The sequence below is a fragment of the Hippopotamus amphibius genome, chromosome 2 (assembly GCF_030028045.1).
Source record: "Hippopotamus amphibius kiboko isolate mHipAmp2 chromosome 2, mHipAmp2.hap2, whole genome shotgun sequence".
NCBI classification, from domain to species: Eukaryota; Metazoa; Chordata; class Mammalia; order Artiodactyla; family Hippopotamidae; genus Hippopotamus; species Hippopotamus amphibius.
The window spans coordinates 127973988-127992294 of NC_080187.1; the positions used below are offsets into that span (position 1 = coordinate 127973988).

The following is an 18307-nucleotide window of genomic DNA, read 5'->3' on the forward strand; positions in this document are numbered from 1 at the left end:
CCCAGAACTACCCAGGGAAGCTTCTGCATGGGCAGATGCGAGGGACGCAGGGCTCAGCAGCCTCTCCCAACCACTGGTAAAACTGTTCCTCCCAGACTGCGAAGGAGCAACACGTGGGACGACCTAATGCCTCCTCCTGGTGCAGCACGTGCCTGCAGGGCCCCCCACCCCCCTGCAAAAGCCACCAGCCACCGGCCCTCACAGCCGGGCCGTGAGTCGCAGGCAGCGCCAAGGCCTGTGTGTCGTGAGGCCCCCACATTCCCTCTGGCATGGAAACAGGCTGCTCCTGGTGTGGATGGCCAGCCCTGTCGGGCACCCAATGCTATTTAGACCCCTGGGCTGCCAGAGGCACGCCTCAAATCCCAGGGTATCGGATGCAGGCAGACTGCTTAAGAAGTGGGCCAGGCCCCGCAGCCACCACCATACCTGATGCTCATCCGTGTTCAAACACTAACGAAGTTCACAAGGAACGGGGACCAGCATCCTCCGTGCAGACCGGGGGCCTCCCCGCCTCCCCCAGGACAAGAGGTGCACCTCCAATGATCGGCCTTACATCTGACAGGGGCATTACATACTCTGTCCTGGCACAGGAAACAAATGGCACATAGAGCCAAAACATCACTGAGGGTGTCTCTGTATGAGAAAAGTGCTGAGACTTTTCTGTGAAGTGTGAACAGGGAAGCAGGATGTGTCTCGGCTCTGCCCTAGGGTGACTCCACCCTGAGCTTCGTTCCCCAGGTGGCACGGGGACTGCCCTTAGGACAGCTCAATGGGAGTGGTCGTAGGGTGGGGTGGGGCTTCATGGGGGCGGGGGGGGTCCTCCTCCCTGGGTGACCTCCCCTGCCTGAGTCCCCACAGGGAGAAATGAGAACAATCCCAGCTGAGGGAAGGACATGGGGGGCTGCACAGTGGCACCTGGGGGCCCAGGGACAAACCTGCTACAGCATGGACATCTGGCCTGTTGCTGATAGACGTGTGCGAAAGACACACGACTATCATTCCATGCGCACAGAGAAAGGCCTGGAAAGGTTCCTGCACCTCCCTATGTTCAGATGAGGAGGAGCCAGAGGCGGGGAGGATCAGTGGGTCTGACAGCAGCTTCTGACCAACAGGACACAGCCACTTCTGAACACGACTGCACCCCACTGACTCCAAGCTTCCCTGAACCCTCCACTGGCCCCAAGGAGGGATCTGTGCTCAGAACCTCACCTCCACACCTGCCCTTCCCTAAGGAGGTGCCCAGGCTTCACCCTCCCCCCCGCTCTCTATCCTGTGTATGGTTGCCTCGCCCACCCCAAGTTACCTCCCCACCTCCTGAAGCTGCCTGCAGCTCTACCCCAGGTGCCTCCACCCACCTCCAACTTCTCTCATCTTCTCTGAGCTTCACGGAAGCTGGGACCTTCTTTCTGTACTTCAAAGCTTAACACAGGTTTTATTTGCCTAGAGTCTTGCCTCCTGTTCAGTTCAAGGCAGCAAACTGAAAACGTTCCCTTGGCTTTATCTCTAGCTCTGGGCTGGGTCAGCTGCCCCCACACCCCCAAAGCCATGGCCCACATCGCCCAAGCTCAAGCTCCCCCCACCTCTTGCAGCCAACCCAGATCCCACCGAGTGGGCACATTTCAGGGTCTTCCAACTGCTCTACATGCCATTCTCTCCACCATCTTCACCCAAAGTCCCCCTACCTCTCAGCCTTCAGGGGCTGCAACCAGCTTTGAATTTCCCTCCAGTCTCTCTCAGGCATGTGCTCGGTCTCCTCTCAGACCACAAAGCTCCCTGGTCACTCAGAAACCAGCAGAATGCAGCTCCAGGAGGACCGCTGGAGGGCTTGGCAAATGCCAGGGCACATGGGACAGGAGGGGGTATCCTCGGGTGTCTCGTCCAGGTAGAGCAGCAGCAGCGGGAGCTTAGGCTGAGCCTTCACACACCTCAGGTGGAGGCTGCGGGCGAGAGGACCCCGGGCAGGAACCCACAGCACACTCTCCTGACCAGCAGCCTCAGAGCATGTGGGGGCCACGCTGTGGCCCAAAGGCTAGGAACTCCGCCAAGGTGTGCCTAAAAGGACCAGGGTGTGAAAACAAGCACTACCATCGGATTCACAGCCACCAGAGAAAATAAGGCCAGCATGTACCACCAACCTAAAATCAACCTGCCTAGGTCTGGTCCCCATCTCCACCAAGCCATGCCTCACACATTCCTTTCCTCCTGGCCACAGAGACAGAAGTAAAACATAAACCTTTTGTACCTACCATGCCTCAAAACACATTTTTTTTTGTCTTGCAACAATAATTAATAATGATGTAAATGAAAACCCTTAAAAAAAAAAAAAAGCTTGAACCACATGGGTAGAAAGGTAGCATGGCAATGACCTCAGGGGTGGGCACAGTGCTGAACATTCGCACACTTTTACCCCAAGTGCCCTGCTCTAATCTGCTTCCCATGCCTGGCCAGCCGCCCTCCCATCAGGGATACACATACTCTCCGATCATAAGATGCCTGGAGGCCCAAGTGCCCTCACCACAGCTTCCCAGGAGAGAGCCAGGCACACACGGGCGAAAGAGGACCAGTGAGTGATGCCATGAAATAAGCAGGGAGCCGGGATGCATGCAGGCCTCCCCCCCTCCACCCACCCAAATGAGCAACTAACCAGTAGCCCCACGACCCTCGAGCTGAAACAGGGCCCCTGTTAGTGGACAAGGAGCACTGGGCAGCCCCTGAGCATTTCTGCGTGGTCCTGCGCCTCCCACCCGTCCCTCCCAGGGGAGGGTGCCACGTCCCTCTGGCAGGGACGGACACTGAACTCTGATGGGCACCTGCCAGGGATGTGACCTCAGATCCCAACAAGTACAATGTATCTTTCTTGTACCAGCAAAAGCCACATGCCCTAAACCAGCATGTACAATCCCAACTGGTAAAAAGCTTCGTTTTTTCATGAAAGACAAAAACCTGAAAACCTCACAGCTTTTGAATCATTTGCCAATTGATCTGAGAAATGGAAACGATTTTGGACAGCCCGAGCAGATGCGCTGTTCCTGGACGTGGAGTCCCTGGGTGTTAGGAGGGTGCTCCAGGGAGTCTGAGGATGACTGGGGCTTGAGTTTGGGTTTAGCAGAGCTTTGAGGAACTGAATAATTTGACTTCATCTCTGAGGTTGGTGAGATGAGAGGGAAATACACCAAGTAAAGTGCTCCAGCTAGAGAGAAGACCAGGAGGGGCCAGGCCCAGAAAGAGAGGCACAGCGGGGGGAGTCACAGCTCTCAGGGTCCAAGAGATCCCTGATGTGACCAGAATGTGGGGGGGGCTGGGACGTCCTAGCTGGAGCACATTCTCTCAGCATTTCCACATGCAGGGAGCGGGGCAGTGGGTGAACAGTACTGGATGTTGTGATACGGCCCTTGTACAGAAGTTACACCCTCCAGTGACCTTCTAGAACTGTCTCGGCCCGCTACATGCATGTCTTCAGAGTCCAGACACGTGTGAAACACACCATGCGTCTAGAGAAGGCCGGGGTTGTCTTTTTGTTGTCGCTGGAACTGGGGACAGTGGACGTGTAAATTTGCCACAATCGCAACAGAAATAAAACTACGTCCAACATAAAAAAAAAAAAAAAGAAAAAAAAAAAAAAAACACTAAACAAACGAGTGACAAGAGAAATGCAGAGCACCTTGGGGCCAGGCGGCACAGCGCCCGAGGCCGGGGGTGGGCGAGTCACGGCACATGCTTTTGGTGTCCGGACACGAGCCAGCCAAGAGCATGCACTGGTGCTTTCTGGGGCCAGAAGGGTGGGCATGGACAGGGTTCCGTTTTTTATATTAAATAGGTGATTTCAGTGGGGTGGGGTAGGCGTCCTACAAAATGTATGGAAGGTAATGAAGACAGGGAGGGGCAGGGGAGAAACCAAGGGCCAGGAGGTGATAAAATACAAAAGAACAAATACAGACAGATGGACACAGACACGGGTCCACTGAGGAATCGAGCGCGAGGTTTGCTACTAGACTTATAGGTCACTCTCTCAGACGTTGGGTGGTAAACCGTCCAGCCTGCAAATGAATATAGAGGGAAGAAAACAAAGAGACAGGCATCAAGTACAGTCTCTGGGATTCCTCCTACACACCACCAGCCACATCAGCCTCTTCACTTAGCATCCACGGCTCCACCTAGCCCAGCCCAGAGGACCACAGCCACTGACCACGTAATGCAAAGGAGGCAATGTTGGAGAGGAAGAGAAGCGGACCCCAGGAGAGCGTGCGGGGCAGGGTGGGGGGGGGCACTGGCAGCGGTCACCACGGCTTCTCTGGACAGAGATGGTGGGAGTGGAGCACCTCATTGCGTAGCTGCTGCGTCCACGGCAGCGGTGACGAGCATTTCCTCCTCAAGGCCAATCTCCCAGCTCGAGAGCTGTGCCCTCGTCCCCCCAGCTGGGCCTCCTGACGGAAGGACCCATGTTTAGTGGGGAGTGGGGTGGGGTGGGGCGGGCCAGTGCCTGGGAACCGGCGCAGAGCACACAGCAGACGCCACATCTGACCTCTCAGTGGTCCTGGTGCCTTTCCCAGGCCGGCTCTTGCAAAGCGCACCTCCCTCTGAGCCGCTTACAGCAAGACTCGATGATGGGCAGGCCATCCACTTTTTTCATTCAAAAGCTACATCTATTATTCTTTTCCTTAAGAAGCTGTCGGCAGCCCTGGCCGCACCTCACGTCCCCTCTACGCCACACGGGCCCTAAGAGGCTAGCACATGCTCGGAGACAGGCGAGCTGGGAATCACCTGGGCCATGCGCTCCGCCTCCGTCACTGGCCAAGCCGGAGCAGATGTCTGCAGACAGGGAGGCCCGCACGGAGCAAGGCTGCTGGGTCTGAACTGCCTTCCCACATGGGTCTGAAGCTGCTGCAGGCCCTGCCTCAGCTTGGGCAGGGTCCTTAGCAGGAGGGGTCCCGCTGCAGTCTGACAAGTGACCTGGGTGGGGGGGAGAAGGGGTGACAGGCACGATGAGGCACCACAGGACAGACCAGCCAGCTCAGGCCACGTCTATCCTACCTGCTCTTTGCTGGGTGACCTTGGGGAAGCTAAGTCCCTGCAGGCAGCAGGCGCGTGGCTGGGCCACCCAGGTCGGGGTGTCAGGAGGATCAGAGAAAATGGCCACTGTCTCCACTAATCACCAACCCTGGGCCAGCCTGTGCTGTGCAAGTGCAGGGACAGGACCACAGCACATCTGGGGACGCACACCCTGTGGATTTCCCCACTCTCCTCAGTCTCACGTTAGCTTTAGGAACTGGCATAGAACTCATGAAATTGTGTGTCATCCTTGCACTTCTTGGAAGCGTACCCCGCAGGTTACCTGCAACGCGGAGAGGGAGGGCTGAAGGCCAACTCACTGTTGGCTTCCTACTTCGCCCATCTGGGGATTTCAGCTCCCTGGGTCCCCACCCCAGCGTGTGGGGGCCCAGGGTCAGTGTGCGCTCTCAGTGCCTGGGCCTCGTGGTTAAGGGCTAAGGGTGGGGTGGGGGGTCCTTACCATCCTCTCCCTCCCCCAAGGCAGCTGCTCAACCCCCACTGTCAGGGGGTAACACAGGCCTGAGAAACGGGGTCAGAGGAAGCAGCCCCCGTCCCAGGCAGCACTCTGCAAGGAGGAGCACGCAGGCGGCTGAGGACGCCACGAAAGCCTGCCCCCCAGTGCTTCCTTCCCAGCAGGAAGGGGCGGCGGCCCTGGCTCTCTCAGGCCTGAAAAGGCTTCCCTGCTCCAGTGAAAGGAAATTCAGGAAGCGCACTTTCAGGCCTAGCGCCTGCCACCTGCCTGCCCTGCTCCCACACCCGAGGGCGGCCAGGAGGGCCCTGGGCCAACCTGTGCTGGAGGCCACGACCTTGAGCTGCTGCACCAGGGGGTTCAGCAACTTCCCCGCCTTCAGCTTGCTCTTGCTGGTCTTTCTCCGGCGGCCGACGGGGGGTGCTGTGTGGAAGAGGCCCAGGTTGGGGGGCAGCGGCTTGCCTAGGCGGCGGTACAGGGCCTCGATCTCCTGCTTCTGCTGACTCTGCAGCTCCGAGATCTCCTTCAGATGCCTGCAGGAGGGAAGCGAAGAGGGAAGCCAGGTGGCCATTCTGGTTGATTTCAACTCGAGGCCCCTCCAGGAGAGCTGGGGCTGGCAGGGCAGGTGCGAGGAGTGGGATGGGGAGCCCGTAGGGTAGCCTGGGCAGATGCGCCACGCACCGGGGTCCCAGGGGCACTTAAACGTCACTTTCTGTTTACATCTAAGCCAAGTGGGAGTATCACTGAGGGCTTCCAGTATCAAAACACCCACCAACACAGAAGTGCATGAAGGCACTAAGGAGATTCAAGTTTCCTGATATCCAGACTTGTAACGCTGCTGTGTTTTAGTGGTGGGGGGCAGGATGAACAACTTCACACAGTCACGCTTACAGTACAAACCCTGCTCACACACACGGTGAAGCAACGAACAGCACTGCGGAATTGGAAGGCTGCCTCAGCTAATCAGGCAAACTAGTTTACGTCCTCCATGGGAGGCAACAGAGCCCGAGAGCCCTCTCAGAGGAGAGGGGGCCTGCGCAAGCAAGGCTGTGGAAAACGTGTTCTTAGCTAGGGACCTGGGGCTCCAGCCCTGGCCAGTGCAGCTTCCAGCTCAAGCTGGCCTCACAAGCAACACCATCCCTGGGATGAGAGCCAAGTCCACAGGTCACCAGGGTGGGACGTTGCTGTTTAAGACTCAGGTGGAATCACTGGTTGTGGGCAAGGACAGTTTCTAGAAGTCCAAGAAATGGCGGGGTGGTCCCTGCTGGCGTTCTCCGGGGAGCATGCAGCTAGGGCTGGTGTCAGGGCAGCGGAGGTGGGGAGCAAGGGCTGGGGCTCTCCCTCAAGAGCCAACAGTGGGCGAGAGGCACGGGCTCCTCCTGCCCACGTCTCCATCTCCGGGCCAGCTCCACAAGCCCACGGCCACTCCCTTCCAAAGACGCAAGCCTCTCCCCACCTTAATAACTATACTGTGGGGCCCTCTTGCCCTGAAGGAGACCTCATGGTGGTCAGTGACCCTGACCACGGCAGGGGCAAGAAAAACTTGTGGGGGAAGAGAACAAGGCCTGTGTGTGAGACCAAAGGAGGAGGGGACATGTGACTCCCCCCGCAGAGACCACGGACCAGATCTGATGGCAGGGACATCGCCTCTACCCTGTCACTCGGCCCCAGCAGCTCAAAGTGCGCATGGCAGGACCTGGACTCCAGCTGCTGGACACTGCCCTGACACCACGGCCCGGACCCGACCTGGTCTGCAGGACCTACTTTTCTCGAAGACTCTGCAGCTCCTTCCTGATGTCAGCATCCTCGATCTCTGAGTCATTGTCACTGCTGATGTAGGACGACTGGGAGTGGAAGGAGGTCACGCTGATGGTGGGGACCTTCACGCCCATCCTGCTGGGCGTCTCCAGGCCTGGGGAGTCAGCCCGAGAGGACCTGTGCAGGAAGGCGGTGGCCTTCTTCACAAAGTCAATGGCCACACCACCACCGCTGCCAGGCAGGGAGGCATGCTTCTGCACAGAGGGCCTCCTGCTCAGGCACTCGTCCCCAGAGTCACTGGACATGGGCTCGCCCATGCCAACCTCGATGGAGGAGGCTGTCTGTGCCCGCCGCACAGCCAACTTCATGTCTGGGCTGCGGGGACCCTCGTCCAGGTACACGTCAGGTGGGGCCGAGTACCGCAGACTATTGGGGGAGGCCAGAGTCCACTCATCCTGGGTGCTGACCACTGAGAACCGGCCCACCGTTTTGGCTGGCGAGCTGCCATCCTGCTGCCCTGGCCACTTCCGAGGGGATCCCGAGACCAGAGTGCTGTGTGTCTGGGGGTGGCTGTCCTGGCCACCCTCAGTCAATGTCCCTAGGCAGCTCTGCGTGGACTCAGCCAAGGTTTCCCCAACGACCCTGCTGGTCCGGTCTGTGGGCTCCAGACGTGCAGGAGTGGCAGGAGCAGGGGCATCCTTGGGAAACAGCGGAAAGGAAAAGATTCCACACAAACACCATCAGAGAGCAAGCCCACCAACCCGCTGAATGTCTCATTGGAGAAAACTCCTTACCTGGGGGGCACTGGGTGCTGCGGGCGAAGCTGAGACCACCTGTCCTCCCTCGTAGCCGAGTGGGTGGCTCAAAGACGATTCTGCTATAGGAACATCAAAATCATTGCTCAGGCTGGTGAAGAGAACAAAGGCAGGAATGGCCCAGAAGCAGCCAGAAAGGGAGTGGCAGCGAGAAGCTGTGTGTGCAGCTAGGAAAACTAAAACTACTGACATTCTAACCCCATCACTTCACAGGAGACGCCCTACAACCCAGAAAAGGGAAGAGACATCAGCCCAATACCACTCAGGTCCCTGAAGACCCCTGGTCCAGACCCTCAGGCACAGCAGGCCCTCCACATACCTGGTGACTATCGTCTGTCTCCCCTGTCCTCTCTACACCCCTGAAGATGTCACCCTGTCTCACCTGATATTTCAGTCACCTGATGGCATCACCTTCTCTCTCCCTGACATCTTCCAATGATAAAAGGGTCTTATGAGGTCCTGGGAGATCAGATCAATAAGGCTGATTCCTAACCCTGCTGCTCGAGTGTCTAGGGAAGGTCACTGTCATCTGAGGCTGTCTCAGTTCCCCACTGATAGGTGATATTTCTGACGAGCCTTCCTGGGTTGCTGTGAAGAGCAAACAACAGAAGCAGAAGATGATGTGTGGGAGTATGGCCTGAGCTGAGACCTGCACACAGCAAAAGAAAGCTGCGGCTGTGTGTTGGCTGGAGCTGGACTGACATGTTGTGGTAGGGGCAGGGAGTGGGGGGACAACAGGGGCTGACAGAGCCTGCAGCCAGGCTGGGGGGCTGCCCTCCACACAGATTCCTGGGAAGATCTAGACCTGTCATGCAACCCCAACCCTAAGCATCACCCAACCTTGCTTTGTACACTTCCAGGGACAGGGGGCTCATTACCAATTGGGTAGCTTTGACTGCCAGAAAAGTCCACCTTTTCCAAACTAGAATCTGTCTCTTTAGAGCTCCCCCATGAGTTCATTCTCTGGAAGGCTCCAGCACTTGAAGTCACTGACGCTGCAAAAGGAGGTCCATGGTACACATCTCATGGACAGAAGTCAGAAGGAGATGGAGCAGACACTCGGGTACAATTTCTTGCCTTCTCCCTTCCCCAGCCCACTCCTGCTTCACCCTATGACCCTCATCTTCCCCAGGTAAACACATATGCTACAGCTTCCGACCCCAAGTGCAGCTGCCCCACGCCTCTAAAGTGGGGCATCTGTAAGAGAATACAGTGTCCAGGGGTCCAGCCAGAATCCAAAGGTCCACTCCCCTTGCTCTGAGAATTGCAGGGGCTGTGCCTGCCACTGACACACATCCAGGGTCCCGTTACAAGGTCAGATGGATCCTTATTTGCTAATCTCCCAAGAAATTCCAGGCCGAGATGGAACCAACACATTAGAAGATCGGACCAACTCCCTTGGGCTGAACCACGTGTTCAAGTAATGAAATGAGAACTACAGCAAGAATTCCTGCAGAGATGCATAATAATACCCAAGAGCCACGGAGGAAACCCTGTTTCAAAACTTCACAGGTGGCTCCAGCCTGGCAGCTTCCATGCACCTGCTGGAACTCCCCAGCCCAAGCCCTGCACTCTGTCCAAAGTAACCACAGTCATGTTATAAGCTTGTAAAGAAACAGAAGCTAGGGGTGTCCACCAGAACATATTGAGAGCACTGGGGGGCCAGACAGGTCCTGATAACATCCCAACACCCCGTCAACAAGGCTTTCACCCATTTCCACAGACAGAGGACCTTTCTCTCCTTGGAGTGCGACCACATGGTTTGTGCTAGAACTCACTGGGTTTTAACTAAGGCTTTATCATGACAGGTTCCTACCACATCTGGGTCCCACCCAAGATGCTGTGGTGATGAAGGGTAAAGAGGTAGAATGTTTCAGAGTAAGGAAGGCTGGTAGCTCCTGTGGCTTCTTACCTGTCACTGGCAAGGATGTGGCCTGCTCCAATGTAACCTCTAACCCAGGCGCCGTTTCTGACTTTTCCAGCTGAAGAAAGAAACAGAAAGGAAAGAGCTGTGAGCCTCACTCGCTAACATCTCTGCGGCAAAACTGCAAATCCCCTCCTCCAGTCCGAAAAGGCTGGGCTCCTCCGCCCTAGGCCACTGGGGCAACACACGTGTGGGTGGGTCAGGCATGGTTCTCCGAGAACAGGACAGCCTAGGCTGGGGCAAGGCAGCTCTATGTGGCCAAGATGCCCAGTGGCCTGGATCAGAGTCCGTCCCTGCCCCTGTCCTGGGGACAGTGCCTCTGGCCGAGGCTGTACTCACCACAGGCTGGGGCAGCAGGGCCTCTGCGTGGGCTTCGTCCCCTCTTGGGGGCTCCGGGGTGAAGTCTCGGTCACCTGCCTCCACGGGGGTCCCCGCCGAGGCTGAAGAGGTGGGCACGTGCTCCTGGTAGAGCAGGGTCCGCAGCTTCTCATCCAGGCTCTTGATGGTGCTGTCCACAAAGCCCACCCTCGGGGGTGGTCCTTCCCCATCTGACTCCAAGGCTGAGGGTGGCTGAGGGGGGGCCGTGGGTGCCAACGGGGGGCTGGGGAGCTGGGGAGGAGCCATGCTGATGGCCCCCACCACAGAGGGGAGTGGGGGAAGGGGCTGGCCCAGGGTTGGCTGAGGGGCCCCGCCAGGGGCACCGGACATGGGGGCCAAAGCTGACAGGGTCTCCCCTCTGGTGCTGGGCTCTCTGGCTGAGGCAGGATCTCCCAGACCCTTGAGGTGCAGGGGGGCCTCCAGAGGTGGGGCGCAAGGCCCTCGGCCCATGCCAGGAGGCTGTGCAGCAAGCTGGGGGTCGTGAGTCTCTGCTAGTGGCCAGGGGGCCTTACGCTCACTGGCCAGCCCCTGAGGGGTCCCTGGGCCCCCTGCCTGCATGGTGGCTCCTGGTGCTGGCTCCGGCTTAGGACTGGCAGCTGGGGGGACCATGTCTTGGGGCACAGCAGTGACAGGAGGGGATGATGGCACCATAAGGGCTGGTGCACCACCAGGAAGGTCCCTGGGGCCTGCTTGGCTCAGGAGCTGCAGACCAGCTGAGAAGCTGGGTTTTTCCTTCGAGGACAGCTGGTCTTTACAGAGTGCTGGATCTAGAAGACATAGGAAAAATGCCTCTATGCTATCCTACTCTGGTCCTATTTACTTGCCACTTCACTAGCCAGAAAGATGCTTTCTATGAGCTGGTGGTGCCCTACACACCAGTCCTCTCTCCTTTTCTCTGACATGCCAACTCCATGCATGTGCTGCCCTCTGCCTGAGACACCTTGCACAGGTCTTCCCAGGGCCCTGCTTCCTAGCTCAGGCTATGCTCCAGCAGTGATCCGTTCAGCTGCACTAGCACACCCACAGCTTCCTTCTGATTTTTTTGTAGCACTAAGCCAGCAGACATAACCTGTCACCTGTCTGTCGACTGTCTTTCCAGCTCCATAAACATGGCTCTGGTCACCCTTGCACTGGCCCATTCCACAAAACTGTAAAATGAAATCATAAAACCTAAGTAGTGAGCTGTACACATGCCCCTACCCTGGAGTGAGCTGTAACTTCTGACGAATCAGACACCATGCTTTGGTAAGATCAGAAGCTCAGACCAGAGAGAGATCAAGATGGAGGAGTAGAAGGACACTGAGTTCATCTCCTTCTATGAACACATCAAAAATACATCACATGTGGAACAGTTCTCACTAAAATCAAACTGAAGACTGGCAGGAAGACTCTTATACAACCAAGGCTGCAAAGATTCACATGGAGTCAGGTAAGAAGCAATCAGGTCAGAATGGGTGCCACTAAGAGGGGACACAGAGGTAGAGGGGAATTACATGTTCTTGGCAATCCCTCCTCCCTAGGGAGTGAGCAGCTTAAACCACATTATTGGGCATCCCACCCCTGGGGTCCAACACAGGGAAGATGAATCCCCTTAGTTGATTTGAAAACCAGTAGGATAAACAGGAGGGCTAAAACAAACGTAGAATTCACTCGTGAAGAAGGTGAGCACTCTTGCTTACTCCCAGGAACAAGACAGAGGAAGCAGATTGAAACTGCCCGGGACTCTGGTCAGTTTCCTGCAACTGTTCTAACACGTGCCCTAGCCCACACTGAGCACGGCACTCTGGCGCCTCTAGCTCCAGCCCAGCTTCACTAGGTCGAAGGCTGCTGTCATGGAGGAAAGTGTGTATCTGTGGGAGACAGAGCCAGCTCTGACCCCACCCTGCATCTGAATGGGGTGGGGGTAGCCATTACTGGTGTTCACAGAGGCAGCAAATCAGGACAGACTGGGCTCAGACTGGTGTGCAGGGACAGCACCAGCACACACACCGGCCCACACCAGGCATCGCTCAGACCCCCTTGCTCCAGCATGGACCTCCAATGGGGCAAAGGTGCCGTCATCAGGAGGGTGGAGAGCACACCCTCTAAGTATAGAGGGAAAGGAGGCAGCTCAAACCCACCTTTAGGGATTCTGCTCTAGACCCTGAGACCAGACCCCACCCCTAATAGGGCAGTGATGACCACTGCGCCCCAGACCACACCTGGCTCTACCTCTAGTTCCTCCCTCTGCAAATCCACCTACCCACCAAGGTGATACCAGTCAGCACCCTCTGGGGGAAGACATGACCCATGATGACTTTAGATCCAGCTCTCCCGCCAAAGCCACTGGGCAAAGACAGACTGCACAGAGATGCTCCCACACAAGTACAACCCTCCAAGACCAGGACAGGTATCTGTTTCACCTAATTTCATAGAGACAAAACATTAAGAAAAATGAGAAGACAGAGGAATTTGTTTCAAATGAAAAAATGAGAAAAAAAATATGAAAAAGCAACTAATGAAACAGAGATAAATAGCTTGCCAGAAAGAGTTCAAAGCATTAGTAAAAAGAATGCTATATGAACTAAGGAAAAGAATAGATGAACACAGTGAGAATTTTAACAAAGTAGAAAATGCAAAAAATAAACAGAGGTGAAGAATACAGCAACACTAGGAAAACTGAACAGCAGGCTAAGTGATACAGAAGAATACATAAGAGATATGGAAGACAGAATAATGGAAATCACCCAATCAGAACAGAAAAAGAGCTTTCTGACGGTGATGACCTCCCCACGAGAACATGCCTCTCACAAAGGATCTCCTTCATCCCTTTCCAGAAGAGGAGAAGAGGAAACACAAGAAGAAGCGCCTGGTGCAGAGCCCCAATTCCTATTTCATGGATGTCAAATGCCCAGGATGCTATAAAATCACCACCGTCTTTAGCCATGCACAAACAGTAGTTTTGTGTGTTGGTTGCTCTACTGTCCTCTGCCAGCCTACAGGAGGAAAAGCAAGGCTTACAGAAGGAAGCTCCTTCAGACGGAAGCAGCACTAAAACCCCCGGAATCAAGATGAGTGGGAAACCACCCCAATAAACACATTTTGGATACAAAAAAAAAAAGAACAGAAAAAGAATATAAAAATATGAGAACACTTTAAGGGACCTCTAGGACAACATCAAACACACCAACATTTGCATTATAGGGGTTCCAGAGGGAGAAAAGAGAGAGAAAAGGGTCAAAAAATATATATGATGAAATTACTTCCTGAACCTGAAGAAGGAGGCAGATATTCAGGTACAATAAGCATAGAGTGTCCCAAACAAGATGAACTGAAAGAGACACACACCAAGACATACCATAATAAAAATGGTAAAAGTTAAAGACAAAGAAAGAATTTAAAGGAAGCAAGAGAAAAACAAAGAGTCACATACAAAGGAACACTCATAAGTCTATCAGCTGATTATTCTGCAGAAACTCTGCAGGCCAGAAGGGAATGGCATGACATATTTAAAGTGCTGAAAGGGAAAAATCTACAACCTCGGATATTCTACCAAGCAAGATTAATGTTCAGAATTAAAAGAGAGACAAAGAACTTCTCAGATAAGGAAAAACTAAAAAAGTTCATCAATACTGAAACCAACCCTAAAAGAAGTCTTAAACGGTCTTCTCCAAGTGGAAAAAAAAAAAAGGCTATGACAAGATGTAAGAATTTACAGGAAAGGAAAAACCTCACAAGTAAAGGCAAATATACAGTAAAGGCTGTGGATCAATTGCTTAAGCTAGTACAAAGATTAAAAGACAAACATTGGAAAATAAACTATAACTACAATAAACAGTTAAGGGATAAACATGAAGATGTAAAATATGACATCAAATACAGAAAACGTAGGGGAGGGGAGTGAAAAAAAATGTAGATCCTTCAGAATGTTTTAACTTAAATGACTACTAGTTCAAAAAAAGGAGATATATAGGTCAACATATATGAACCCCAAGGTAACCATAATTCAAAATCCTACAATAAATACACAATAAACAGGCAGAAAGTAATACAAGCACACCACTAAAGAAAATCATGAAGCCACTAGGGAAGAAACTAAAAGAAGAAGGAAAGAATATAGAATGACAAAAACAACCAGAAAACAAGTAAAAAGTGGCAGTAAGTACATACCTATATATAATCACTTTAAATGTCAATGGACTAAATGTTGCAATTAAAAGACATAGAGCAGATGACTGGATAAAAAAACAAGACCCAACTATGTGCAAGAGATTCCCTTTAAAGACACACAGACTAAAAGTGAAGGGATGGAAGGAGATATATCATGGAAATGAAAATGACGAGAGCTGGTAGCAATACTCATATCTTACAAATCACACTTTAGAAGACAGTCTATAAAAAAGACAAAGAAGGGCATTATACAGTGATATAGTGATCAACACAAGAGACTATAACATTCATTAATATATATGCACCTAATAATGGTGGACCTAAATATGGAAAGCAAATATTAACAGACAGAAAAAAGGAGAAATTGACAACAGAAGACTATAATACCTCACTTACACCAAGGGACAGATCATACAGACAGAAAATCAATAAAGAAATAGTGGTCTTAAATGACACATTAGAGCGGTTGGACCTAATAGATATCTACAGGACATTCCATCCAAAACCAGCAGAATATACATTCTCTTTAAGTGCATGTGGAACATTCTCCAGGATAGAGTACATGCTAGGCCACAAAACAAGCCTCAATAAATTTAGGGCAGAAATTATATCAGGCATTTTTTCTGACAACAGTATGAAATTAGGACTCAATTACAGGAAGAAAAATGGAAAAAACAAAAACATGTGGAGACTAAACAATATGCTACTATAAAATCAATGGGTCAATGAAGAAATCAAAGAGGAAATCAGAAAACATCTGGAGAAATGGAAGTAAAAACACAACTTTCCAAAATCTATGTGACACAGAAAAGCAGTTCTAAGAGGGAAGTTTATAGCAATACAGACCTACCTCAAAAGGAAGAAAAATCTCAAATAAACAACCTAACTTACTGTCTAAAGGAATTAAAGAACAAACAAAGCCCAAAGTCAGCAGAAAAAAGAAATAATAAAGATCAGAGAAGAAACAAATAAAATAGAGACCAAAACAAACAAACAAAAACCAGAATAATCTATAAAAACAAAAGCTGGGTATTTTTTTTTTAAGATAAACAAAACTGACAAGTCTTTATCCAGTCTCATTAAGGAAAAAAAGAGAGAGGACTCAAATAAACAAAATAAGAAATGAAAGAGGAGAAATTACAACCAGTATCACACAGATACAAAAATTCATAAGAACAGTTATACAGCAACAAATTGGACAACCTAGAAGAAGTGCATAAAAATCCTAGAAACACGCAATCTTCTAAGACTGAATCAGAAAGAAATAGACAATCTGAATAGACTGGTAATTAGTGGTGAAACTGAATTCATAGTCAAAGAACTCCCAGCAAACAAGAGTCCAGGACCAGATACATGGCTTCACCGAGAAATTCTACCAAATATATAAACAAGAGCTAATACCTAGCCTTCTCAAACTATCCCAAAAACTGAAGAGGAGGGAAAATCCCCAAATTCATTCTATGAGGCCACCACTACCCTGATACCAAACCCAGAAAAATACATTAGAAAAGAAGAAAATTACAGGCAACAACAGGCAGTAAAAAGATGCTCAACACTGCTAATTATTAGGGAAATGCAAATTAAAACTACAATGAGGTACCACCTCACAACAGTCAGAATGGCCATCATTAAAAACTCTACAAATAACAAATGCTGGAGAGGGTGTGGAGGAAACAGAACCCTCCTACACCATTGGTGGGAATGTAAGTTGGTGCAGCCACTACAGAAAACAGAGTTGCCATATGGTCCAGCAACCCCAGTCCTGGGCATATAACCAAAAAATAAAACAACTAGACTCACAGATATAGAGAATAAACTAGTGGTTACCAATGGGGAGAAGGGAAGGATGGGGATGGGGAAGGACAAGATAGGGTTAGGGGATTAAGAGCAACAAAATACTACGTATAAAATAAATAAGCTGGGACTTTCCTGGTGGCACAGTGGTTAAGAATCCACCTGCCAATGCAGGTGACACAGGTTCGAGCCCTGGACTGGGAAGATCCCACATGCCACAGAGCAACTAAGCCCGTGTGCCACAGGTACTGAACCTGCACTCTATAGCCCGTGAGCCACAACTACTAAGCCCACATGCCACAACTCCTGAAGCCCCCATGCCTAGAGCCCAAGCTCCGCAATAGGAGAAGCCACCACAATAAGAAGCCCCAGCACCACAACGAAAAGTAACCCCCACTCACCACAACTAGAGAAAGCCCGCGCACGTCAATGAAGACCCAATGCAGCCAATAAATAAATAAATTTTTAAAACTAAATTAAATAAATAAATAAGCTACAAGGTTATATTGCACAGTACTGGAAATATAGCCAATATTTTATAACAATTTTAAATGAGGTATAATCTGTAAAAATATTGAATCAGTATTTTTTACACCTGAAACTAATACAATATTGTATATCAACTATATTTCAATAGAGATAGATAGCAGGTAGATAGATAGACAGACAGACAGACAGACAAAGCGAAGAAAAAAAAATTTTTTTTTTTTTTGAAGAAGCTCAGACCAACAGCATCCTGTCGGGGCTGGAAAGGGATCCTTGCAGGGAGGTACCCTGGGAACCAATTTATGGAGCACAGGTCAACAGCATCCTACCTAGGACCTCTCAGAGCCTCTCTGTGCTCACAGGAGTGGGAAAGTTGAGAGGAGGATGAAGGAGGCGGAGTTTCCAATACTTATTTGGTCTTCTAGCCTACTTGTCTTTTAAAAACAAAGAAACAAAAAAACTTTCTCCTTTTAATAACACAAAAAAAATTCACAAAACGAAAAACTTTAAAAGCTCACCAAAAGAAATGGTAATAGGGGAGAGTGCCAGGTTCCTAAGCCCCCATTCTCACATTGCCCCTCCCCAGCATATGTAACATAACTTTCACATTTGTTGTTCTTTAAAGCACTGCCATGCAAGTATGTGCTCTAAAACACCATAGTTGAGTTTGCCTGATTTTGAATATTGTATCAGTGAACTCACACTGCATCTATCCTTTCCTGTGTGGCTTCTCTCTCACCACTGCATCTGGGAGATGCATCCATGTTGGGTGTCTGTAGACTGTTTCACTCTAGGACTCTTCCACAACTCACCAGTAATTGTGTGGCTTGCTGCCAGTTGGGACACGACTAATACTAACACACAACAGTGAGTGGAGTGTGCCTGTGCACACTGCAAAGCTGTGCAAAGCTGCTGAGTCAAAGGAGCTTCAGCCTTCAGGAGAGGACACTAACTGGTTTCCCAAAGCAGGTGTGCCAGTTCCCCTCCCATAGCAGCCTCTGAGCGCACCTGGGCTTGCTACCCTCCACAAGTCATCCTGGAGGCTATAACAAGATCTTAATATGATTTTGTCATTTGCTTTATTGTAGTAAGTACACTCAATGAGATCTACTGTCTTAACATTTGAAGTGCACAATACAGTACTGTTATCTATAAGCTGCAATGTCTTACCAAATTTTAACTGGGATCACACTGGATCTCTATGGATCCCTTTAGGGAGAAGTAACAAGTTTATAATATTGAATCTTCCAATAACATGAACATGATACATATCTTTCCATTCGTTATTTTCAAATTTCTCTCAGTGTTTTATACTTTGGGATATAGAGAACTGCATTTCCTTTGTAAGGTTCATCTCTATTTGATGTTTATATTACTACGTTAATAAATGGAATTTTCAAAGTTTCTGATTTTCTAACTATTCCCCGTATAAAAACTTAATTGGGTTTTGCATCTAGCTACCTCCATAAACTCATTTATTAATTA

At 51.0% G+C, this 18307-nt stretch overlaps 2 protein-coding genes across 14 annotated transcripts in view; one reads left to right on the forward strand and one right to left on the reverse strand.

Annotated features, from left to right (window-relative positions):
• WNK2 (WNK lysine deficient protein kinase 2) overlaps positions 1-18307 on the reverse strand; it is a 132253-nt gene that overhangs the window by 30608 nt on the left and 83338 nt on the right. For 7 of the 13 annotated variants that reach the window (XM_057720433.1, XM_057720435.1, XM_057720440.1 and 4 more), the window contains 7 exons: positions 10355-11160; positions 10004-10073; positions 8071-8153; positions 7283-7974; positions 5837-6051; positions 4762-4950; positions 3939-4037 (listed from right to left, as the gene is read on the reverse strand). In XM_057720433.1, coding sequence (XP_057576416.1) covers positions 3939-4037; positions 4762-4950; positions 5837-6051; positions 7283-7974; positions 8071-8153; positions 10004-10073; positions 10355-11160 — 2154 coding nt within the window. The remainder of the gene's footprint in view (positions 1-3938; positions 4038-4761; positions 4951-5836; positions 6052-7282; positions 7975-8070; positions 8154-10003; positions 10074-10354; positions 11161-18307) is intronic. The other 6 variants (XM_057720437.1, XM_057720436.1, XM_057720439.1 and 3 more) reach the window with 3 other exon arrangements.
• Positions 13162-13428, forward strand: LOC130844203 (40S ribosomal protein S27-like). The gene has a single exon (XM_057720444.1). It carries the CDS (start codon positions 13173-13175, stop codon positions 13425-13427), a length of 255 nt encoding a protein of 84 aa, XP_057576427.1. The 5' UTR covers positions 13162-13172; the 3' UTR covers position 13428.